The sequence below is a fragment of the Salmo salar genome, chromosome 23 (genome assembly GCF_965601325.2).
Source record: "Salmo salar chromosome 23, fSalSal1, whole genome shotgun sequence".
In the NCBI taxonomy this organism is placed as follows: Eukaryota; Metazoa; Chordata; class Actinopteri; order Salmoniformes; family Salmonidae; genus Salmo; species Salmo salar.
Window position 1 is genome coordinate 1,515,012 of NC_138313.1, and position 26,287 is coordinate 1,541,298.

Consider the following 26,287-nt stretch of genomic DNA (forward strand, 5'->3'; position numbering starts at 1 on the left):
CTCTCATGCATGCCTCAGTGTTGCTTGCCTTGAAGCGAGCATAGAAGTGATTTGGCTCGTCTGGTAGGCTCGTGTCACTGGGCAGCTCGTGGCTGTGCTTCCCTTTGTAGTCTGTAATAGTTTGCAAGCCCTGCCACATAAGACAAGCATTGGAGCCGGTGTAGTATGATTCAATCTTAGCCCTGTATTGACACTTTGCCCGTTTGATGGTTCGTCGCAGGGCATAGGATTTCTTGTAAGTTTCCGGGTTAGAGTCCCGCACCTTGAAAGCGGCAGCTCTACCCTTTAGCTCAGTGCGAATGATGCCTGTAATCCATGGCTTCTGGTTGGGGTATGTAAGTACAGTCACTGTGGGGATGACGTACTCAATGCACTTATTGATAAAGCCAGTGGCTGATGTGGTGTACTCCTCAATGCCATCGGAAGAATCCCGGAACATGTTCCAGTCTGTGATAGCAAAACAGTCCTGTAGTTTAGCATCTGCTTCATCTGACCACTTTTTTATAGACCGAGTCACCGGTGCTTCCTGCTTTAATTTTTGCTTGTTTGCAGGAATCAGGAGGATAGAGTTGCGGTCAGATTTACCAAATGGAGGGCGAGGGAGAGCTTTGTATGCGTCTCTGTGTGTGGAGTACAGGTGATCTAGAATTTCTTTCCCTCTGGTTGCACATTTAACATGTTGATAGACAATTTGTAGAACTGATTTAAGTTTCCCTGCATTAACCTGTCTGGGCTAGGGGGCAGTATTTTCACAGCCGGATGAAAAACGTACCCAATTTCAACAGGTTACTACTCTGGCCCAGAAACTAGAATATGCATATTATTAGTAGATTTGGATAGAAAACACTCTGAAGTTTCTAGAACTGTTTGAATGGTGTCTGTGAGTATAACAGAACTCATATGGCAGGCAAAAACCTGAGAAAATTCCAAGCAGGAAGTGGAAAGTCAGAATTGTAGTTCTTCTTTTGATTCTCTATCGAAGCTACAGTGTCTGTGGGGGACGTTGCACTTCCTAAGGCTTCCATTGGCTGTCTAAAGCCTTCAGAAAGTGGTTTGAGCATTTTCCTGTCAATGGACAGATAATAGGAGCTCAGTTTCTGAGTGGTCTGCCTGGCAACAAAGGGATTGGATATGCGCAGTCACGCGAGCACGCCGTTCCTTCTTTTTCTTCTTGAATGAATATGCTATTGTCCGGTTGGAATATTATCGCAATTTTACGTTAGAAATACCATAAAGATTGATTTTAAACAGCGTTTGACATGCTTCTAAGTACGGTAATGGAACTTTTGACTTTTCGTCTCTCGTTCCGCGCTCGCGCGTTACACCTCTGGATAAGTGATCTGCACGAACAAAACGGAGGTATTTGTACATAAATATGGATTATTTCGAACAAAAACAACATTTCTTGTGGAAGTAGCAGGCCTGGGAGTGCATTCTGATGAGGATCAGCAAAGGTAAGAGAATATTTCTAATACTAATTCTGAGTTTAGGTTGCCCCAAACTTGGCGGGTGTCTGAATAGCTCGCCGTGATGGCTGAGCTATGTGCTCAGAATATTGAAAAATTTGCTTTCTCCGTAAAGCTATTTTAAAATCTGACACAGCGGTTGCATCCGGTGGTAGTCTATCTATAATTCTTTAAATAATTGTTATATATTTTGTCAACGTTTATGATGAGTATTTTTGTAAATTGATGTGCACATTCACCGGCCGTTTTGGTGGGAATACATTTTCTTAACATCACGCGCCAATGTAAAATGCTGTTTTTGGATATAAATATGAACTTTATCGAACAAAACATACATGTATTGTGTAACATAATGTCCTAGGAGTGTCATCTGATGAAGATCGTCAAAGGTTAGTGCTTCATTTAGCTGTGTTTTGGGTTTTATTGACAAATGTCCTTGCTTGGAAAATGGCTGTGTGATTATTTTTGTCTATGTACTCTCCTAACATAATCTAATGTTTTGCTTTCGCTGTAAAGCCTTTTTGAAATCGGACAATGTGGTTACATCAAGGAGAATTGTATATTTAAAATGATGTAAAATAGTTGTATGTTTGAGAAAGTTGAATTATGACATTTTGTTGTTTTTGAATTTGCCGCCCTGATATTTCACTGGCTGTGTGACGCTAGCGTCCCACCTAGGCCATAGAAGTTAAAGTCTCCGGCTACTAGGAGCGCCGCCTCTGGGTGTGGTTTGCTTATTTCCTTATACAGCTGACTGAGTGCGGTCTTAGTGCCACAATCTGTCTGTGGTCGTAAATAAACAGCCACGAAAAGTATAGCTGAAAACTCTCTAGGCAAGTAGTGTGGCCTGCAATTTATCACAATATACTCTACTTCAGGTGAGCAAAATCTAGAGACTTCCTTAGATTTCGTGCACCAGCTGTTGTTTACAAATATGCACAGACCGCCCCCTCTTGTCTTACTGTTGTGTGCTGTTCTATCTTGCCGGTGCAGCGTGTATCCCACTAGCTGAATATCCATGTCGCCATTCATCCACGATTCCGTTAAACATAGGATATTACAGTTTTTGATGTCCCGTTGGTAGGATATTCGTGATCGTACCTTGTCTAGTTTATTGTCCAATGATTGCATGTTGGCGAGTAGTATTGATGCTAACGGCAGCTTTCCCACTCGCCTTTTCCGGGTCCTGACCAGGCATTTGTCCTCTGTACCTGCGTCGCTTCCTCTTGCAAATAACGGGGATGTCGACCCTGCCAGGTGTTTGGAGAATGTCTTGTGCTGCGTCTTGTTTGTTGAAGAAAAAATCTTTGTCTAATCCGAGGTGAGTGATCGTTTTCCTGATATCCAGAAGCTCTTTTTTGCCGCAAGATACGGTTGCAGAAACATTGTGTACAAAATAGGTTACAAATAACGCGAAAAAAACCACATAATAGCACAATTGGTTGGGCGCCCGTAAAACTGCTGCCATTTCTTCCGGCGTCATTTTAGGTAAAAAAAAAAAAAAACATTAGGTACAATAATAGAAATATACATGTAAATAGGCCTAAACGTAACATAATATTGCTATAATCCTACCCTGAAAGAAATGATGTGTACCCAGAAGCACCTCTCTGACATAGGGTCCAGCATATCTCTTGATGATTTCTTCCTCAAAGAAATCTCGAGCCATGATACCTGAAAATGGAGGCAAGAGTGAATGATTGTGGAACACATAACAGTCTGTGAGGTGTAGGTTACAATATTTTATGTACCTTTTTCTCTGTAAATAGCCAAACTTTCTATCAAAAATCAAAATGGGCCTGGTCCCTGGCAAGAAATTGCCCCCCCACACATGGAGTTTGAGTGGATGCCGGAGCTGAGAGGATCACCAAAACCAAAGGTATTTTGGTTTCAGAGCATTTTATTTAAAAAAAGACAGTATATAGAAAATAAACATTCTCTGAGGGCAGATATACGGGTGACAGCTGATGCATTGGTATAGAGCCAGGCGGTATTGGCGGAGAGTCACTCCTCATTAGCAGAGAGTCAGGCGGCATTGGCGGAGAGTCAGGTGGAAGATGACACGTTGAAAAGAGCGAGGGACGAGATGGAGTCGCAATCCATGCCAGGCACACATGTGAGCTCTGGAACTCCACCTCCGACAGAGTCAACGTACGTGGCGGGTTCGTCAGGTCGTCGGTTCACCCTGACATTTCCATTCCTCTTCTGACAACAGAACTTGACCAACTGCTCACCAAACACAGCAAGGGTCACCCGGCCTGTTATGCTGTTCTGCTATTACAAGGATGTGTAACTGATGAGAGATACCACGAGTGGGCACAGAATACAAACAAACATAAAATACTATTTCAAAATGCTGATGTTTATTTAGTTATGGATCCATAACGAATTACTATGGGAATAAATATCACTGAATTACAGAAATATTGGAACAAAGTTGTCTAATGAACCTCTTTGGGAAAGGCGTACCGCTAGCGCCCGGCCTCGACAACATCCGGTGAAATTGCAGAGTGCGAAATTCAAAAATACAAAATTCGTAATATTAAACATTCATGAAAATACAAGTGTTATACATCGGTTAAAAGCTTAACTTCTTGTTAATCCAGCCGCTTTGTCAGATTTCAAAAAGGCTTTACGGCGAAAGCATACCATGCGATTATCTGAGGACAGCACCCTGCGTACAAAAGCATTAAACATTTTCCAACCAAGCAGATGCATCACGAAAGTCAGAAATAGCCATCAAATAAATAATAAATAACTTCCTCTGTTTGCAATTCAAAGGGTCCCAGCTCTTTTGTTCAATAAAGATCTTCTTTATATCTCAAAAAAGTCTTTTTTTTGGCGCGCTTGACTCAGTAATCCACAGGTTTCCCTCGTTCAAAATGCATACAAAATGAATCCCAAACATTACCAATAAACTTGGTCCAAACAAGTCAAACAACGTTCCTAATCAATCCTCAGGTACCCTAATATGTAAATAAACTCTAAAATTTAAGACGGAGAATAGTATATTCATTACCGTAGATAAATAACGAAGTGCGTGCCCTCACCGGAACGCGCAACAAACACTACAGCCAAAATGGGAGCCACTTACAAAAACTGCAAATTCTAGCTCATTTTTCAAAAAACAAGCCTGAAACTCTTTCTAAAAACTGTTGACATCTAGTGGAAGCCCTAGGAACTGCAACCTGGGAGGTATTCCTTTTATATTCCCATTGACAGCCATAGTAATCAGGGGTGAGCTGAAAAAATAATTCTGGATGGATTGTCCTCGAGTTTTTGCCTGCCATATCAGTTCTGTTATACTCACAGACATTATTTTAACAGTTTTGGAAACTTTAGAGTGTTTTCTATCCAGTACTATCCTAGCTTCTGGGCCTGAGTAACAGGCAGTTTACTTTGGACACCTCATTCATCCAAACTTCCGAATACTGCCCCCTATCCCGAAGAAGCTAATGAAGGTAAACAAATTGTTGCTTACTGGAAAATACTCTTCCAAACACACAGTCACTTTGTACAGCGCCATTATTGGTATTAGCAGGGTTATATTTTGGCCTTTATAAATATTATTTTGGCCTTTATTAAGATTACAATCGCTCACTGTTGTTTTTTTTAAATGATATAATCTCCAAAATATGGTTATATATAGCCTTCCTGCTGTGGACGTCTATTTCAGCACCGTTTCGCGCTGCTCCGAGACAAGCATGGAGAAACGAAAATGTTCAAATATTCCATGATATTCTTAAGATATATGTGTTAACTGAATACAAGCAAGTGATGTCTGCTAAATAATCAAGTTAGGTTTCTCCAGAAATAAATAATTTTAAATAACAAACTGGCTTTATTTACAAATTAGTGAGAATGTCTCATCCCATGTTCAAGAATTGCCTTTTTCTCGCTCACTCTAGGTTAAATTACATTTACATTTACATTTAAGTCATTTAGCAGACGCTCTTATCCAGAGCGACTTACAAAATGGTGCATTCACCTTATGATATCCAGTGGAACAACCACTTTACAATAGTGCATCTAAATATTTTAAGGGGGGGGGGGTTAGAAGGATTACTTTATCCTATCCTAGGTATTCCTTAAAGAGGTGGGGTTTCAGGTGTCTCCAGAAGGTGGTGATTGACTCCGCTGTCCTGGCGTCGTGAGGGAGCTTGTTCCACCATTGGGGTGCCAGAGCAGCGAACAGTTTTGACTGGGCTGAGCGGGAACTGTGCTTCCTCAGAGGTAGGGGGGCCAGCAGGCCAGTGGTGGATGAACGCAGTGCCCTTGTTTGGGTGTAGGGCCTGATCAGAGCCTGAAGGTATGGAGGTGCCGTTCCCTTCACAGCTCCGTAGGCAATCACCATGGTCTTGTAGCGGATGCGAGCTTCAACTGGAAGCCAGTGGAGAGAGCGGAGGAGCGGGGTGACGTGAGAGAACTTGGGAAGGTTGAACACCAGACGGGCTGCGGCGTTCTGGATGAGTTGTAGGGGTTTAATGGCACAGGCAGGGAGCCCAGCCAACAGCGAGTTGCAGTAATCCAGACGGGAGATGACAAGTGCCTGGATTAGGACCTGCGCCGCTTCCTGTGTGAGGCAGGGTCGTACTCTGCGAATGTTGTAGAGCATGAACCTACAGGATCGGGTCACCGCCTTGATGTTAGTGGAGAACGACAGGGTGTTGTCCAGGATCACGCCAAGGTTCTTAGCACTCTGGGAGGAGGACACAAGGGAGTTGTCAACCGTGATGGCGAGATCATGGAACGGGCAGTCCTTCCCCGGGAGGAAGAGCAGCTCCGTCTTGCCGAGGTTCAGCTTGAGCTGGTGATCCGTCATCCACATTGATATGTCTGACAGACATGCAGAGATGCGATTCGCCGCCTGGTTATCAGAAGGGGGAAAGGAGAAGATTAATTGTGTGTCGTCTGCATAGCAATGATAGGAGAGACCATGTGAGGATATGACAGAGCCAAGTGACTTGGTGTATAGCGAGAATAGGAGAGGGCCTAGAACAGAGCCCTGGGGGACACCAGTGGTGAGAGCGCATGGTGCGGAGACAGATTCTCGCCACGCCACCTGGTAGGAGCGACCTGTCAGGTAGGGCGCAATCCAAGCGTGGGCCGCGCCGGAGATGCCCAACTCGGAGAGGGTGGAGAGGAGGATCTGATGGTTCACAGTATCAAAGGCAGCAGATAGGTCTAGAAGTATGAGAGCAGAGGAGAGAGAGTTAGCTTTAGCAGTGCGGAGAGCCTCCGTGACACAGAGAAGAGCAGTCTCAGTTGAATGCCCAGTCTTGAAACCTGACTGATTAGGATCAAGAAGGTCATTCTGAGAGAGATAGCAGGAGAGCTGGCCAAGGACGGCACGTTCAAGAGTTTTGGAGAGAAAAGAAAGAAGGGATACTGGTCTGTAGTTGTTGACATTGGAGGGATCGAGTGTAGGTTTTTTCAGAAGGGGTGCAACTCTCGCTCTCTTGAAGACGGAAGGGACGTAGCCAGCGGTCAAGGATGAGTTGATGAGCGAGGTGAGGAAGGGGAGAAGGTCTCCGGAAATGGTCTGGAGAAGAGAGGAGGGGATAGGGTCAAGTGGGCAGGTTGTTGGGCGGCCGGCCATCACAAGACGCGAGATTTCATCTGGAGAGAGAGGGGAGAAAGAGGTCAAAGCACAGGGTAGGGCAGTGTGAGCAGGACCAGCGGTGTCGTTTGACTTAGCAAACGAGGATCGGATATCGTCAACCTTCTTTTCAAAATGGTTGACGAAGTCATCCGCAGAGAGGGAGGAGGGGGGGGGGGGGGGGGGAGGAGGATTCAGGAGGGAGGAGAAGGTAGCAAAGAGCTTCCTGGGGTTAGAGGCAGATGCTTGGAATTTAGAGTGGTAGAAAGTGGCTTTAGCAGCAGAGACAGAAGAGGAGAATGTAGAGAGGAGTGAGTGAAAGGATGCCATGTCCGCAGGGAGGCGAGTTTTCCTCCATTTCCGCTCGGCTGCCCGGAGCCCTGTTCTGTGAGCTCGTAGTGAGTCGTCGAGCCACGGAGCAGGAGGGGAGGACCGAGCCGGCCTGGAGGATAGGGGACAGAGAAAATCAAAGGATGCAGAAAGGGAGGAGAGGAGGGTTGAGGAGGCAGAATCATCAGATAGGTTGGAGAAGGTTTGAGCAGAGGGAAGAGATGATAGGATGGAAGAGGAGAGAGTAGCGGGAGAGAGAGAGCGAAGGTTGGGACGGCGCAATACCATCCGAGTAGGGGTAGAGTGAGAAGTGTTGGATGAGAGCAAGAGGGAAAAGGATACAAGGTAGTGGTCGGAGATTTGGAGGGGAGTTGCAATGAGATTAGTGGAAGAACAGCATCTAGTAAAGATGAGGTCAAGCGTATTGCCTGCCTTGTGAGTAGGGGGGAAGGTGAGAGGGTGAGGTCAAAAGAGGAGAGGAGTGGAAAGAAGGAGGCAGAGAGGAATGAGTCAAAGGTAGACGTGGGGAGGTTAAAGTCACCCAGAACTGTGAGAGGTGAGCCATCCTCAGGAAAGGAACTTATCAAGGCGTCAAGCTCATTGATGAACTCTCCAAGGGAACCTGGAGGGCGATAAATGATAAGGATGTTAAGCTTGAAAGGGCTGGTAACTGTGACAGCATGGAATTCAAATGAGGAGATAGACAGATGGGTCAGGGGAGAAAGAGAGAATGTCCACTTGGGAGAGATGAGGATTCCAGTGCCACCACCCCGCTGGCTCGATGCTCTAGGGGTATGCGAGAACACGTGGGCAGACGAAGAGAGAGCAGTAGGAGTAGCAGTGTTATCTGTGGTAATCCATGTTTCCGTCAGCGCCAGGAAGTCTAGGGACTGGAGGGTAGCATAGGCTGAGATGAACTCAGCCTTGTTGGCTGCAGACCGGCAGTTCCAGAGGCTGCCGGAGACCTGGAACTCCACGTGGGTCGTGCGCGCTGGGACCACCAGGTTGGAGTGGCAGCGGCCACACGGTGTGAAGCGTTTGTATGGCCTGTGCAGAGAGGAGAGAACAGGGATAGACAGACACATAGTTGACAAGCTACAGAAGTGTTGTTTCTTGTATTATTGTCTCCTGTGTCTTTAGAGAACTGTTTCACTTTGATATCCTTTTTCTTCTGTCCTGATTTTCTCTTTCTTTTCTTCTGTTAACTAGATATTCTTTGTTGTTCTTCGTTAGCTAGCTAGCTTCTTCCAAAAGAGTCCCTAGCAACTGCTTAGCAACTGGTAAACAATTCAGCTAGCTAAGATAACTACAATTTTATGAAAAATAGTTATTTTTCAAAAGCCTATCTTCTTTGTTTGTTGCTTGTTTTTTCTCCTATTCAGTCTTGCAGTTTTCTTTTGCTTTTTTCCGATGTACTTCACTCTAAAAATCATGTAAATTTCAATATTTGTAGGAGCTCATTTTTCAGCTGCTGCATGAAAATGAGTTTTTAAATTAAAACTAAATCTCCAAAATATCATTACTTTTTAAACAAAGCGATTATTATTAATTCATTTAGAATTATATAAAAGCCCCTTAGATATTCTCACAGATCCTAACAGATAATTCCCCTGAGATATTAATTTAGAATCCTCCAATCCTCTAAATGTAATTATTGGCGGAGAGTCACGTCACTGAAACAAATATTTTTAGATATACTGTAGGCCTACCACAGGCGAAATGAGTCTCACTAGTTTTGAGTAATGTGCTGTTAAAAATGGTGTAGGTCTTATTTATTTAAAGAGCATATTGTAGTTGGAAGCAAAAGCTTACAACTATTTTAGCACCATTTTGCGCTGCTCTGAGACAAGCATGGGGACTGGTCTTGATAAATCAATGAGATTTTTATTTTCACTTAATCTCCGTTTGGGTATTGGTTAGACTAGAATTAGAAAATTAGTTATGGATCCATAACGAATTACTATGGGAATAAATATCACTGATTTACAGAAATATTGGAACAAAGTTGTCTAATGAAGGCAAACAATTTAGAATCCTCACATCATCTTATGCTGTAGCCTACTCCCGACCGTCACGTTGTACAGTGCCATATTTTTCATTTTTCTCGGAAAAGAAACACCATAATATTAATCAAATTAATTAAGCCAAATTTCTTAAAATCAATTCCATATACAATGTTATTACAAAAAAGGTTTTAAATTCTCTGGTAATGCCAATATGGAAGACTATGAAATGCTTCTCAAAGATGCCATCTGGTGGTTAAACTAGCACTAACTTGCATTAACAGAAAAAATGGTTGACAATTAAATAACGTGCCACAGAATGCTGCAGGTGTGCTGCAGTATGACGCAACTTTTAAAGGCGAAACCACTATGTTCACCCTCGGGTTGGTATTGTCATCAGAACAACGACTAAGAGTGATTTATCTATTTTACAAGCATTCCGTACACTAGAAATAAAGTATTTCCTCGTTTCCCATGGCAAATCTACTATTTCAGATAGAGTTTTGTACATTTGAATGTTGCAGTAATAGGACCTAAGCCTAGCATTTGAGTGAGAGACAATGTTATTTTGACAGCAGGCCTGATCCAAATGACTCGACTGCCACCGCATGGAGAGAAAGAGAACTGCTCATTTTCAAGGAATCACAAGGCTCATTTGAATTTCCTGATGCAACAGGAAATTTCTCTGTGACGAGTGATCAAGTTAAGATCCAACATCTGTAGTGTCGTTTTAACTCCAAAAATATTAACACCATAACCAGAGTAGTTTCAACACAAAATGGGGGTGGGACCATATAAACACCAAAATAGTGTTACATTTGGCTCCATAGAAGTTGAATTAACTCTTGCGACATTACCGTGCAATAGCACCTCGCATCAAATGAAAGATTCTGGCTTGCCTACAGGGAAGCACGGGGGAACCATTCCTCCCTACCTGAACTAAATGGTCAAGTCCTACACTCCGGCATGAGCACTCCATTCTGCCACCTCTGGCCACTTGGAACCTCCATCCCTGCGAGGGGACAATTCCCACTCATCCCAATTTCAGTTATTCTCTTTTGTGGCACCTCAGTGGTGGATCTAATGCACTTTGGATTAGATAGTCTTCTAAATGACTAAAATATAATGAAAATATTGAATGAGAGCATATTTGGACAATTTTATTAGCTGCATATTCACATACAGTGCAGAGCATGCTTCATAAGTGCTATGATTTGTTCTTACAGACTATGCTTGTCACTACCACATGATTGTGTATATACACAATAATGTGGTATTGAAAAGCATGAGTAGGTGTGTCCTACTCATTCCAGGGTTTTTCTTTATGCCAAGAGTGTGCAAAGCTGTCATCAAGGCAAAGGGTGGCTACTTTGAAGAATCAAAAATATCAAATATATTTAGTTTTGTTTAACACTTTTTTTGGTTACTACCTGATTCCATATGTGTTATTTCATAGTTTTGATGTCTTCAGTATTATTCTACAATGTGGAAAATAGTACAACTAAAGAAAAACCCTGGAACAAGTAGGTGTGTCAAAACTTTTGACTGGTACTGTACATGCATGCTCACACAAAAAAATGTATTGAGTCAAACAAAATGAAATATCTATATCACTGTATATGCCAAAAGGGGTCACCGTAAATAAACATCAGGCACAATTGAGAAAAGAATAGATAGAAAACAGGCACAACAAAATAAGAAAATAAATAGATAAGAGTCATAAAACAGGAGTTAATTGACTTTTTCCCCACAGTTTCTGCAGTTACTTGTGGTATTTACTAGTTTGTTGTGGGATTCAATAAATTAAGTTGAGCACATGTTTATGAAAAGCATGACTACAGTCGTGGCCAAAGGTTTTGAGAATGACACAAATATTAATTTTCACAAAGTTTGCTGCTTCAGTGTCTTTAGATATTTTTGTCAGATGTTACTATGGAATACTGAAGTATAATTACAAGCATTTCATAAGTGTCAAAGGCTTTTATTGACAATTACATGAAGTTAATGCAAAGAGTCAATATTTGCAGTGTTGACCCTTCTTTTTCAAGACCTCTGCAATCCGCCCTGGCATGCTATCAATTAACTTCTGGGCCACATCCTGACTGATGGCAGCCCATTCTTGCATAATCAATGCTTGGAGTTTGTCAGAATTTGTGGGTTTTTGTTTGTCCACCCGCCTCTTGAGGATTGACCACAAGTTCTCAATGGGATTAAGGTCTGGGGAGTTTCCTGGCCATGGACCCAAAATATCGATGTTTTGTTCCCCGAGCCACTTAGTTATCACTTTTGCCTTATGGCAAGGTGCTCCATCATGTTTGAAAAGGCATTGTTCGTCACCAAACTGTTCCTGGATGGTTGGGAGAAGTTGCTCTCGGAGGATGTGTTGGTACCATTCTTTATTCATGGCTGTGTTCTTAGGCAAAATTGTGAGTGAGCCCACTCTCTTGGCTGAGAAGCAACCGCACACATGAATGGTCTCAGGATGCTTTACTGTTGGCATGACACAGGACTGATGGTAGAGCTCACCTTGTCTTCTCCGGACAAGCTTTTTTCCAGATGCCCCAAACAATCGGAAAGGGGATCCATCAGAGAAAATGTTTTTACCCCAGTCCTCAGCAGTCCAATCCCTGTACCTTTTCCAGAATATTAGTCTGTTCCTGATGTTTTTCCTGGAGAGAAGTGGCTTCTTTGCTGCCCTTCTCGACACCAGGCCATCCTCCAAAAGTCTTCGCCTCACTGTGCGTGCAGATGCACTCACACCTGCCTGCTGCCATTCCTGAGCAAGCTCTGTACTGGTGGTGCCCAGATCCCGCAGCTGAATCAACTTTAGGAGACGGTCCTGGCGCTTGCTGGACTTTCTTGGAAGCCCTGAAGCCTTCTTCACAACAATTGAACCGCTCTCCTTGAAGTTCTTGATGATCCGATAAATGGTTGATTTAGGTGCAATCTTACGGAGCAATATCCTTTTTGTGCAAAGCAATAATGACGGCACGTGTTTTCTTGCAGGTAACCATGGCTGACAGAGGAAGAACAATGATTCCAAGCTCCTTTTGAAGGTTCCAGTCTGTTATTCGAACTCAATCAGCATGACAGAGTGATCTCCAACCTTGTCCTCGTCAACACTCACACCTGTGTTAACGAGAGAATCACTGACATGATGTCAGCTGGTCCTTTTGTGGCAGGGCTGAAATGCAGTGGAAATGTTTTTTGGGGATTCAGTTCATTTGCATGGCAAAGAGGAACTTTTGCAATTAATTGCAATTCATCTGATCACTCTTCATAACATTCTGGAGCATAGGCAAATTGCCATCATACAAACTGAGTCAGGCAGACAGTGAAAATTAATATTTGTGTCATTCTCAAAACTTTTGGCCACGACTGTACATATGTTGAGCGAAAACTGTGATGATACAGTTCTACAAAATAAGAAATAGACTTGTTTTATCGGAGGATTCGTTTGCATCATGAGGTCACCTATCAAAAAGCTGTGATCATCCCGCAATGTAATTTGTGTGTTTTTGAGTTTTTCTATTAACATAGTTCAGTCCAAATATATGTGTGTGCATTTGAGTGCACGTGTGCAGTTTAAAGCAGCAAAGACCAGTTCTGATCTTAGATGACAGTACGTTCATTCTGTTTCTACACACTGGGCAAAACTGGTTGAATCAACATCGTTTACACGTCATTTCAAAAACAAAAAGTTCAGTGTCATGATGTTGAATCAACGTGGATTCAAAAAAAGTTAGCAACATAAGGAAATGTAATCCTTTTTTCACCCAACTTTTTACCCAAATCCAATGACATGGTGATTTATTTATTTTCACATTGAATTCAACTTAGTTGACAACTCAACTAAATGTAAATCAAAACTAGATGTTGAACTGACATCTGTGCCCAGTGGGTAAGCTCCCTTTGGCTATTTGGACTGTTTCAGTGGATTCACACAGTAATACTCGGTCTGGATGAACATTGAGTTTGAAGAGCACAGCCCTTGAGACTAGGTTTGGGCACCTTTCCCTCATATCAAAGAAGGATGGAACTAGAACATGTGCACAGTGGGAGTTGTAGTTCATTGTTCAGGGCAGAAAATGTAGTCCAAGGCCTGTCTTTCTGCTGCAGCCACATTTGGATGCCAGAGGTCCACACTGAAAATCACTCGTGGCCCGTCCTCTGCCACCCCTTCACGAAAAACAAAAACAAGAAAACATTATAAACTAAGACCGAGATTAGACGTATTATAGAGCACTATAAAGCCGAAAATGAGCCTTTTTAAAGACATTTTCCCTGACGTTCACAGAGATTGCATTCATGGTAAGAATGTTGTATCAAACATAAATTAACTTTAAAAGTCTGTTATAGTGTGCTGCTCCGTAACCCACCTCAGATTCATTCCTGTCTTTGTACAGATAATGCACTTGTAATTATGGAGTTAGCTTCCAAAATTGAACAGAGTGGATGGGACTGTAACCAATGTTCACATGCACTGCCAGAATTCTCAGTTGTCTGCGAAACTACTGCTTATTACCATCTAGTGCTCTAAAAGGCTAAGTCTTGTTTTATGGTCAGTTTTTTTCAAGTTCAGAACGAGAAAGTGTTAAACTAAATAATGGGCATGTACACTGAGTGTACAAAACATGAGGAGCACCTGTTCTTTCCATGACAGACTGACCAGGTGAAAGCTATGATCCCTTGTTGATGTCACGTTAAAGAAAGATTTTTAAGACTTGACATGGCTTGTGTATGTGTGCCATTTAGAAGGTGAATGGGCAAGACAAAAGATTTAAGAGCCTTTGAACGGGGTATGGCAGTAGGTGCCAGGCGCACTGGTTTGAGTGTGTCAAGAACTGCAACGCTTCTGGGTTTATCATGCTCAACAGTTTTCCGTGTGTATCAAGAATGGTCCACCACCCAAAGGACATCCAGCCAACCTGACACAAGCATGGGCCAGCATCCCTGTGGAATGCTTTCAACACCTTGTAGAATCCATGACCCAACGAATTGAGGCTGATGAGGGTAAAATGGGGTGCAACTCAATATCAGGAAGGTGTTCCTAATGTTTTGTATACAGTGTGTTGTATATCAGCCTAATTGAGGTGTAGATTACATCCCGTACATCTAATGGTAATGTCCGCAATAGAAGCTGCTTGTGGATTTGTGGACGATAACTACTGTTCCTAGGAGGGAAACGAGGTACAACATACTATGAGGAGTCACGCTCTCGTGACTTTGGATGAAGGATCTAAAGTCAAACCTGACAAGTCCAATGAAATCCGCACCTCGCTGGAAGCCCTGCCTTCTACAGGTGAAAAGCATGAGGCATTGATTCATTCTTTCAATTTAATACCACTCTACAGAGCACAGGAACACCTGTACTTCATTTCCCTCATTCAGGGAAGAGTAGTTATAGTCATAACTAGGGCTGTTGTGATGACCATATTACTGCCACACCAGCAGTCATGAGTCATGACCGCAGTCAAATTCAATGTGACTGTTGAGCCATGGTAATCTTGTTGATGTACTCTGGACATGCATTAGTAGTACCCGACTTGCTAACTACCATCAGGTCCTAATGGACTGGTAATCAGGGCTCTATTGTCCCTCTAATCACTCTGACATCAATACAAATGTAATCGAAAATAACATCAAACACTTTATCAAAACAGGCCTATTGTACTTTTTAAAACTCACCTTACTGTGATGATCAATTAGAAGTGTAAAACATGGTTGTTGTGGATGTGGTTTCAAAATGAAATTACATTTTACTGGTCACATGTGTTTAGAAGATGTTATTGCGGGTATAGTGAAATGCTTGTGTTTCTATCTTCAACAGTGCAGTAATATCTAACAATTTCACAACAACACACACAATACACACAAACCTAAGTAAAGGAAGGGAATTAAGAATATATAAATACAGTTTAAGTCGGAAGTTTACGTACACTTAGGTTGGAGTCATTAAAACTCATTTTTCAACCACTCCACAAATTTCTTGTTAACAAACTATAGTTTTGGCAAGTTGGTTAGGACATCTACTTTGTGCATGACATAAGCAATTTTTCCAACAATTGTTTACAGACAGATTATTTCGCTTAAAATTGACTGTATCACAATTCCAGTTAGTTAGAAGTTTACATACACTAAATTGACTGCGCTTTTAAACAGCTTGGAAAATTCCAGAAAATGATGTCATGGCTTTAGAAGCTTCTGATAGGCTAATTGACATAATTTGAGTCAATTGGAGGTGTACCTGAGGTGTACACTCAGTGCCTCCTTGCTTGACATCATGGGGAAATCTAAAGAAATCAGCCAAGACCTCAGAAAAAAAATTGTAGACCTCCACAAGTCTGGTTCATCCTTGGGAGCAATTTCCAAACGCCTGAAGGTACCACGTTCATCTGTACAAACAATAGTACGCAAGTATAAACACCATGGGACCCCGTGGCCATCATACCGCTCAGGAAGGAGACGAGTTCTTTCTCCTAGAGATGAATGTACTTTGGTGCGAAAAGTGCAAATCAATCCCAGAACAACTGCAAAGGACCTTGTGAAGATGCTGGAGGAAACAGGTACAAAAGTATCTATATCCACAGTAAATAAAACAAGTGCTAAATCAACATAATCTGAAAGGCCGCTCAGCAAGGAAGAAGCCACTGCTCCAAAACCGCCATAAAAAAGCCAGACTACGGTTTGCAACTGCACATGGAGACAAAGATCGTACTTTTTGGACAAATGTGGCCATCGTTATGTTTGGAGGAAAAAGGGGGAGGCTTGCAAGCAAAAGAACACCATCCCAACCATGAAGCACGGGGGTGGCAGCATCATGTTGTGGGGGTGCTTTGCTGCAGGAGGGACTGGTGCACTTCACAAAATAGATGGCATCATGAGGAGGAAAATTGTGGATATCAGTCAGGAAGTTAAAGCTTGGTCGCAAATGGGTCTTCCAAATGGACAATGACCCCAAGTATACTTCCAAAGTTGTGGCAAAATGGCTTAAGGACAACAAAGTCAAGGTATTGGAGTGGCCATCACAAAGCCCTGACCTCAATCCCATAGAAAATTTGTGGGCAGAACTGAAAAAGCGTGTGTGAGCAAGGAGGCCTACAAACCTGACTCAGTTACACCAGCTCTGTCAGGAGGAATGGGCCAAAATTCACCCAACTTATTGTGGGAAGCCTATAGAAGGCTAGCCGAAACGTTTGACCCAAGTTAAACAATTTAAAGGCAACACTACCAAATACTAATTGAGTGTATGTAAACTTCTGACCCACTGGGAATGTGATGAAAGAAATAAAAGCTGAAATAAATCCTTACCTCTACTGTTACTCTGACATTTCACATTCTTAAAATAAAGTGGTGATCCTAACTGACCTAAGACAGGGAATTTTTACTTTGATTAAATTTTAGGAATTATGAAAAACTGAGTTTAAATGTATTTGGCTAAGGTGTATGTAACTTCCGACTTCAACTGTATATAGATGAGAAGTCAGAGCGGCATAGTCTAAGATACAGTAGAATAGAATACAGTGTATACATATGAGATGAGTAATGCAAAATATGTAAAAAATTATTAGTGACTGTAAACATTATTAAAGTCTATCAAATCCTAACACAACGAAATGGACAGCGCTTTCTAAGGTGATGATTAACTCAAAACACCCATTCCATATTAGCGCTTATGCATAGGTTTATGAGCCCAAGCCTGGAAGAAAAATCTGAATTAAAATGATGATTGTGCCATTATACAACACACAGCCTACCGCATATTAGGCATGGCAGAAAAACATCACTGATTTAAGATGTCTTTGGTACATAATTGGTCTATCCTTTGAGTGTGGACTGTATACTGTAACCAGTCCATGCATACTGGATGGCCTAGTTACCTTATGCTATGTTCCAAAATTTCTATCCATGAGTATGGGAGAGAATGTAGAGCTCTAGACAATACTGTTGATTCATTGATTGTGCAGGGCGGCTTACAGTTAGCCTACAATTAGTGAATTTGTATTTGATTTTGAATAGCCTAGTAATGGGGATTTTTTTATATTTTCATAATTACCTTTAGCTACACAGAATATCTCACCACCATGTGTTTCCATCTCCTCCTCTCTGTCCTTTATTCCTTGCTCGAGCGTGCAGAAGGGCTGTCAACAGTTTAGTGAAATATGTTTAGTTGCGAAAACATGTTACTATTGATGTTCCCGAACAGATTTCACTTGGTTTCCCAAATTAAGCACTGGGTAGCTGCAGGAATTAGCCCATGGCATTCAGAGTTTGGGCAGAATATCACCTGTCGGGCAGCGAGAGCATGCTCCTCAAACAGTGTTTTATGCATGGAGTGAAATAAGTGTTCTTATATTTATTTTTCAGTGGACAGCTCCGCCCTAAAACTGAAGTAGCCTACAAAACGGACCGGCGGGAAAGCCGGTGACCTCCATTCGCTATTCTAGTGCATACAGATGACATATTTTTCCCATGCCCCTATTCCTGCCCATGGGCCATTCTAAATCTAAACTAATTTTACATATTAGTAAAGACAAGATTAAATTGAGAATAGTCTGATGGGTGAAAATATGATCACTTGATGAGAGAACAGCTTGCAAGCTTTTTTTGCTACTTTCTCAAATCGCCTATAGTCACTTTTATGCTTTTATGCTAAACATAACTTTACTAGCTCCATAATGGGAAAATATTCTTTCTATTTTATTCAGTTAAGTTCAATTATATTCTTCTTAATCATATAAAATAAAATATTGGCATATTTTGTCAGCTAACAAGCCTATAGCATGGATCATAGCAAGATAACATTCTGTAGGCCTACAGTAGGCAAACTCATATTCTGTTCTTCTGAAATACATTTTCTTCATATTATAATGTTTCATTAGGCCTGACTAAAATAAAGAATGGCTGTATTGTGATGGTGTATATTACATTTATTTATTATAATTTTTTGAATGTAGATGTTCCAAAGGCGCCCATCAGCGGTGTGGAGGCCTGAAGATGCAAAACATGTTTATGTTGATTAACGGTCAATTACCATGAGACCAAAAGTCTTCTGCATGACAATAACCGGCTGACAAAATGTCATGACTGCCACAGCCATAGTCATAATGTGACGTTCCCTTTCAGTCAGTCAACTTCAGTACAACATATTATGGGGAAATAGAATCACATCCCATGCCGACCCCAAAGGATACTAAACCCTGCAAGATGTGGCAACCTGAGTATTGCGCACAAGGTGCGCTGCCTAGTGACTTTCCCCTGTCCCAGCCTTAAGCACACTGGGAGCAGTGACATCAAAGAGATAAAACCTCATAAAAATGTGTGGTAATGCCCAACTCGCCTCAGCACAAATATCTCCTACAGTCAAATAATTTAAATAATTTATACCTAAAGGGGTCCTACAATTCAAAATCAATTAGCTAAATGATCCATGGCATGACCATTTAAAAAAAAAAAGATTAACCCCTCCACCCTCTTCGGGAGGGCAAAACATTTTTTTACAGCTTTTTTGCTAAATATACATACATTTTACTTTTATATAAAGCAGTCACATAACAATAATACATTACCAAACATAAGCTCTTTAATCCCAACCCTCAGCCACTCTCAGCCCATCCCACCTATCACCATAGACCACCCTCGTTTGGTTTCCATGTGTCATATATTTTCAAATTGTGCTGTGATGTTTGACAACATTTTTTAACCTTTCTAATCGTATATTATCCACAGATTGTGAGCTAAAGATTAAAACCTTTCCTACGAGTATTATTGACTGACTAATGCTTTCCAAATCGCCCAACATTGCTATTTGTAAGGTTAATTTTAAGTGCATGTTGTGATTTTTAACCATTCCTGAACCTGTCACCAGAAACAACCTACATAGGGGCAATACCAGAATAAATTAACTATTGATTCTGTCACTTCACAACAAAATCTACAGAGCTGAGATTGTTCATTGCCCCATATATATAGAATTCTGTTGGTGGCAAGAATGTTATATAAAAATGTAAATTGAAAAACTCTAAGTGTTGAATCAAGTGTAGTTTTTTGTACCTGTCCATAAACCATGTGCCATGGAATTGGTACATCGAAAATCTCCCATTGATTTCGCAACCTGTATGGCGCAGCTGTCAACATTTTTATCCTCAGATGAAACTGGTCTATTTTTCTATTTTTGGCGGTTCCTTTCAGCCAATTTGTATCTTTAATATATGGCAAACAAGTTCCTTACCTTCTCCCTTTTCCACTTTTCCACCTCCAGTTTTGTGGTAGTGCTGCAATCAGTTGGTTGTAAATTTGGATTGAGCAGATATTCCCATATATTTTCGATAACTGCACAATCATTCCAAGATGGCGTAGCAGTCGGACATGTGTTTTGTCTTATCCCGTCCTGTCCCGTGTAAATATCATTTTCTTGTCGTATATATTTTAATCTCATTTTCCATCTACGGACTGACTATACTCTCCTGCAACCCGGTTCACCCAATGTGGTACGGCTCTGATATTGTTATACTTTAGAACCGGAACCCCCATCAGCAGCTAGCCAGCTAACTAGCTAGTAGTCAGTTAGCCACTGCTAGCGGTCTTCACCGTTAACTCGGACACCAGCCAGCCTCAGCTCGGTTAATACCTGCCAGTCTACACAGCGCGATATCAACCCAGAGCATATCGGACTGCTTTTTCTCTACCACATTTCCGGATTCCTACCGCAAGCTCTGAACCTTTACACCGGATCATCGCAGCTAGCTAGCAATCCAAGTGGCTACTCCTGGCTAACGTCTCTGTCCCGAAGAAAGCACCAGTTAGCCTCGAGCTAGGCCCATCTCCTGGCCAGCTGAAGAGGTCCACCAGCTAATTCTTGGGCTACAATACCTCTTTTGCCAATTGGCCTAGACCCTTTACTGCTGACACGGAGCCTATGTATCACGACTGGTCTGCCGACGTAATCGTCCGAGGTGGTTTCAACAGGCTCTTCCGTTGCGACATTGCCGAAGGCCCATCTGCTATCCCCGGCCCGCTAGCTGTCGGAATCGCCGTGTCTCCAGCTCGCCTAGTGTAGTAGCGACTACTGAATCGGCTCCCTGACTCACCTATTGGTACTCATTGGACCCTATGATCACTCGGCTACACATGCCTCTCCCTAATGTCAATATGCCTTGTCTATTGCTGTTTTGGTTAGTGATTATTGTCTTATTTCACTGTAGAGCCCCCAGCCCTGCCCAATAGGCCTTAGATAGCCCTTTTGTTCCACCCCCCACACATGCAGTGACCTCACCTGGCTTAACTGGTGCCTCTAGAGACAAAACCTCTCTCATCGTCACTCAATGCCTAGGTTTACCTCCACTGTACTCACATCCTACCATACCCTTGTCTGTACATCTTGCCTTGAATCTATTCTTCCACGCCCAGAAATCTGCTCCTTTTACTCTCTGTTTCCGAAACACTAGACGACCAGTTCTTATAGCCTTTAGCCGTAACCTTATCCTACTCCTCCTCTGTTCCTCTGGTGATTTAGAGGTTAACCCAGGCCCTGCAGCCCCCAGCACCACTCCCATTCCCCAGGCGCTCTCATTTGTTGACTTCTGTAACCGTAAAAGCCTTGGTTTCATGAATGTTAACATTAGAAGCCTCCTCCCTAAGTTTGTTTTATTCACTGCCTTAGCACACTCCGCCAACCCTGATGTCCTAGCCGTGTCTGAATCCTGGCTTAGGAAGACCTCCAAATATCTTGAAATTTCATCCCCAACTACAATATTTTCGGACAAGATAGAACTGCCAAAGGGGGTGGAGTTGCATTCTACTGCAGAGATAGCCTGCAGAGTTCTGTCAAACTATCCAGGTCTACGCCCAAACAATTCGAGCTTCTACTTTTAAAAATCCACCTTTCCATTAAACAAGTCTCTCACCATTGCCGCTTGCTATAGACCCCCCTCAGCCCCCAGCTGTGAATTGATCGCCCCCCATCTATCTTCAGAGTTTGTACTGTTAGGTGACCTAAACTGGGACATGCTTAACACCCTGGCCGTCCTACAAGCTAAGCGAGAGGCCCTCAATCTCACACAAATGATCAAGGAACCTACCAGGTACAACCCTACAAGGTGTGCTGCAGTATGACACACCTTTTAAAGGAGCAACCACTGTAGCTATGTATACTAAACAAGAGAGCTACCCAAGCAATTCCACCATTAGGAAGCCTGAATAGCTAGCCCAAATCTGCGAGTTAGCTAACCTGGCTAGCACGCTATGCAGTGCTTGTTAGCTAGATTGGTTACGAAAGTCTACTTTGGACCGTAACCGGTAACAGAGCGCACAGGAGCCGGAAGACATTCAACCCGACCAATGACCGAGCCCATCTCCACGTCCCTCAGCTCAATCTCAGCTGAGGAACAGGCACCCGAGAGAGAAAGTCACCATCAGACACACCAAGCCCTCTAAAGAATGCTACACGATTGTCAAGAGTGGACAAGTAGGGGAAGTGGACAGTGGACAAGTAGGGGAACAGTGCCCGCCGTCCACTAGTCTCGCACACAAACTGATTCAAGTGTGGACAGCCTGAGCATGCACCGAGCTGAAACATCCAAGTCAATAAATGTGAGTATCTTTTAATTCATTGGGGTTTGGTCACGAACCCTGGCTTCTTAGCCTTCATTGTTTCGGTCGGGTTAGCCATCTTACTTAGTGCTATAGCCAGGTCAAGCAATCCGAAGAATAACTAATTGTTCATCATTAAGAAACTTATGAGAACCATAAAAACTTTGGCACTCAAAGTCCAAGGGGTGAGCACGCTCTACCACTAAGGGACAGTTTAGATGGTGCAATGTAAGACGGTCTCTTGTTGCAATTGTTTGTTTTAGTAGCGTGAATCGTTCCTGTTCACACTGAGGTTAAGAGCGGAATAATTGAAGGAATGAATCCGAGCCTCACGCTTGTCATCTGTGGAAGGCGGGGCTTCCAGCGAGGAGTGGATTTCATTAGCTTTGCCAGGTGGGATTTTAGGTTCTTCTACACAAGTTGCAAGAGTGTGACTCCCCATAGTATGTTATAACAAAGTTGACTGACTGAAAGGGAACTGGAATCTGAGCACAGCTTGAGTTTGTTTGGAGAGTGACTGCCTTGTTATGGGAGGTGGAGTTGACTGACCATTGTGGGAGACAGTGTGCAGGAAGGAGTCATCCACCAGGAGGCAGTGTCCCTCTGACCAGCACTGAGGCTCTCCTCCCACCACCAGCTCACACTGAGGTGGGGTCTGCACTCCTTAAAAGTAGTTGTGTCAAAAGGATAGATTCATGGCAATCATATAATTACACTGATTTGCATTGTATATAGCAGACTTGACATACTAACACTTTGTTAACAAACAGTGAAGTAAAACAACTTCATATCTTTTGGGTTATGATGGAGTTAGTTGTGCTAAGCTCATGAGGCATTTATTTATCAAACGTTATATCATTCATTTCAATGATCGTTAATATTAGACTGCACATTTAATATACAAAATCATGCACAGAGAGCATGTAAGCAAAACTTTCCCAAATTGTTCAGAACTATACTGAGACCAAATGATATGTGGGCTGGAACATGTCTGTCTCACTCACCGAGGTGGCAGCATAGGCGAGTATTGGTGGGGCCATACACTCCCCCTAGTGTGGCCCCAGGCCCAAGCAGCCAGAACCCGGCGGCCCCCAGGGAGTTGCTACTTATGAAGGTGCGCAAGGAGAGAAGACTGCGGTAGGTACAGGGACAGGAGCGGCAGTTCCCTGCTACACACACGCCTGCGCTGTACAAGGGGAATACAGCTTGGCCCTGAGAAAGACACATAGACCTGCCTTGTCACACACACAACTGTGTTAAATAAATGTTACACACACCACTGCAACATTCAAACACAGCTATTGCAAACCCATGTACCCACACTTGTTTGTATTGTATGTGTTTTGAACAGCTGCACTGCATGCACATTAGCACATATTCTTTTACGTATGACAACTTTATAGTTCTGATAATGTTGACTCAATGCTTTTCCACTATACAAATAAGGAGGACGTAGCCATGTGGCTTTTGTAGGCTGGTATTTAGTTTAATAATTACATTTGAGTGTCATTATTTGAGTCATCAATAAAGCCTAGGGGAGAGTGGGGTAAGTTGAGTCAAAGGGGTAAGTTTCTGAATAATTTGACCAAATGTTTAGGAAGAGGTCATGATTTCATTGAGTCTATGAAGGAAGAAACCACATGGAAAAAGTGGTAAGCAAGTTAGGTCTAAAAAAACATATTTTCACCAAGTCAAATGAATTTATTGTGTTACAGAGGTTTCACGATCCTTGTCCCTAAACCAAAGAAGTTCATTTTAAGAATGTTCTATACATCAGTTGGGGTCTCTATAAGTTTCAATATCAGGTCCTAAACCTAGCATGAAAGTGCATCATTGTAGCTGTGTGGGATAATATAGTCAAAATGTTTGCCTTGGGGTAAGTTGTGGCATTCGGATGAGTTGAGATGGGACTTCGAATACCTGAGGGTCGGCTAATGGCTACTGGCAAGCAGATTGTCCTTTCCGGCTCTATCCCAACATATGGTCGTGGAGTTGATCGCTTCTCCTGGCTATTTGCACTGGACTCGTGGATGATACAGTGCCTTGCAAAAGTATTCACCCCCCTGGCCTTTTTCCTATTTTGTTGCATTACTACCTGCAATTTAAATTTATTTTTATTTGGATTTCATGTAATGGACATACACAAAATTGTCCAAATTCGTGAAGTAAAATTAAAAAAATTACTTGTTTCAAAATATTCCCAAAAAATTAAACGGAAAAGCAGTGCGTGAATATGTATTCACCCCCTTTGCTATGAAGCCCCTAAATAAGATCTGGTGTAACCAATTACCTTCAGAAGTCACATAATTAATGAAATAAAGTCCACCTGTCACATGACCTCAGTATACAGTTGAAGTCGGAAGTTTACATACACTTAGGTTGGAGTCATTAAAACTCATTTTTCAACCACTCCACAAATTACTTGTTAACAAACTATAGTTTTGGCAAGTCGGTTAGGACATCTACTTTGTGCATGACAAGTAATTTTTCCAACAATTGTTTACAGACAGATTATTTCACTTATAATTGACTGTATCACAATTCCAGTTAGTTAGAAGTTTACATACACTAAGTTGACTGTGCCTTTAAACAGCTTGGAAAATTCCAGAAAATTATGTCATGGCTTTAGAAGCTTCTGATAGGCTAATTGACATCATTTGAGTCAATTGAAGGTGTACAGGTGGATGTATTTCAAGGCCTACCTTCAAACTCAGTGCCTCTTTGCTTGACATCATGGGAAAATCTAAAGATATCAGCCAAGACCTCAGAAAAAATTGTAGACCTCCACAAGTCTGGTTCATCCTTGGGAGCAATTCCCAAACGCCTAAAGGTACCACGTTCATCTGTACAAACAATAGTATGCAAGTATAAACACCATGGGACCACACAGCTGTCATACCGCTCAGGAAGGAGACATGTTCTGTATCCTAGAATATGAACGTACTTTGGTGCGAAAAGTGTAAATCAATCCCAGAACAACAGCAAAGGACCTTGTGAAGATGCTGGAGGAAACAGGTACAAAAGTATCTATATCCACAGTAAAACGAGTCCTATATCGACATAACCTGAAAGGCCGCTCAGCAAGGAAGTAGCCACCACTCCAAAACCGCCATAAAAAAAGCCAAACTACGGTTTGCAACTGCACATGGGGAAAAGATTGTAGTTTTTGGAGAAATGTGGCCAAACGTAATGACCATCGTTATGTTTGGAAGAAAAAGGTGGATGCTTGCAAGCTGAAGAACACCATTCCAACCTTGAAGCATGGGAGTGGCAGCATCATGTTGTGGGGGTGCTTTGCTGCAGGAGGGACTGGTGCACTTCACAAAATAGATGGCATCATGAGGAAGATAATTATGTGGATATATTGAAGCAACATCTCAAGGCATCAGTCAGGAAGTTAAAGCTTGGTTGCAAATGGGTCTTCCAAATGGACAATGACCCCAAGCATACTTCCAAAGTTGTGCCGAAACGGCTTAAGGACAACAAAGTCAAAGTATTGGAGTGGCCATCACAAAGCCCTGACCTCAATCCCATAGAAAATTTGTGGGCAGAACTGAAAAAGCGTGTGCGAGCAAGGAGGCCTACAAACCTGACTCAGTTACACCAGCTCTGTCAGGAGGAATGGGCCAAAATTCACCCAACATATTGTGGAAGGCTACCCAAAACATTTGATCCAAGTTAAACAATTTAAAGGTAATGCTACCAAATACTAATTGAGGGTATGTAAACTTCTGACCCACTGGAAATGTGATGAAAGAAATAAAAGCTGAAATAAATCATTATCTCTACTATTATTCTGACATTTCATATTCTTAAAATAAAGTGGTGATCCTAACTGACCTAAGACAGGGAATTGTTATTAGGATTAAATGTCAGGAATTGTGAAAAACTGAGTTTAAATCTATTTGGCTACGCTGTATGTAAACTTCCGACTTCAAGTGTATATACATACCTGTTCTGAAAGGCCCCAGAGTCTGCAACACCACTAAGCAAGGTGCACCACCAAGCAAGCGACACCATGAAGTTAAAGGAGCTCTCCAAACAGGTCAGGGACAACGTTGTGGAGAAGTACAGATCAGGGTTGGGTTAAAAAAAAATATCCGAAACTTTGAACATCCCATGGAGCACCATTAAATCATTTATAAAAAAATGGAAAGAATGTCGCACCACAACAAACCTGCCAAGAGAGGGCCGCCCACGAAAACTCACGGACCAAGCAAAGAGGGCATTAATCAGAGAGGCAACAAAGAGACCAACGATAACCCTGAAGGAGCTGCAAAGCTCCACAGCGGAGACTG

The 26,287-nt window shown here is 42.3% G+C and overlaps 1 protein-coding gene across 1 annotated transcript in view; it reads right to left on the minus strand.

The window, feature by feature from the left end:
• Nucleotides 1-13,356: 13,356 nt before the first annotated feature.
• LOC106583884 (aspartate beta-hydroxylase domain-containing protein 1-like) overlaps nucleotides 13,357-26,287 on the minus strand; it is a 37,217-nt gene continuing 24,286 nt past the window's right edge. The window contains exons 3-5 of the mRNA XM_082967837.1: nucleotides 22,994-23,201; nucleotides 22,539-22,652; nucleotides 13,357-13,577 (exon numbers count right to left, since the gene is read on the minus strand). Of these exons, the coding sequence (XP_082823963.1) occupies nucleotides 13,468-13,577; nucleotides 22,539-22,652; nucleotides 22,994-23,201 (432 nt within the window). The 3' untranslated portion in view covers nucleotides 13,357-13,467. The remainder of the gene's footprint in view (nucleotides 13,578-22,538; nucleotides 22,653-22,993; nucleotides 23,202-26,287) is intronic.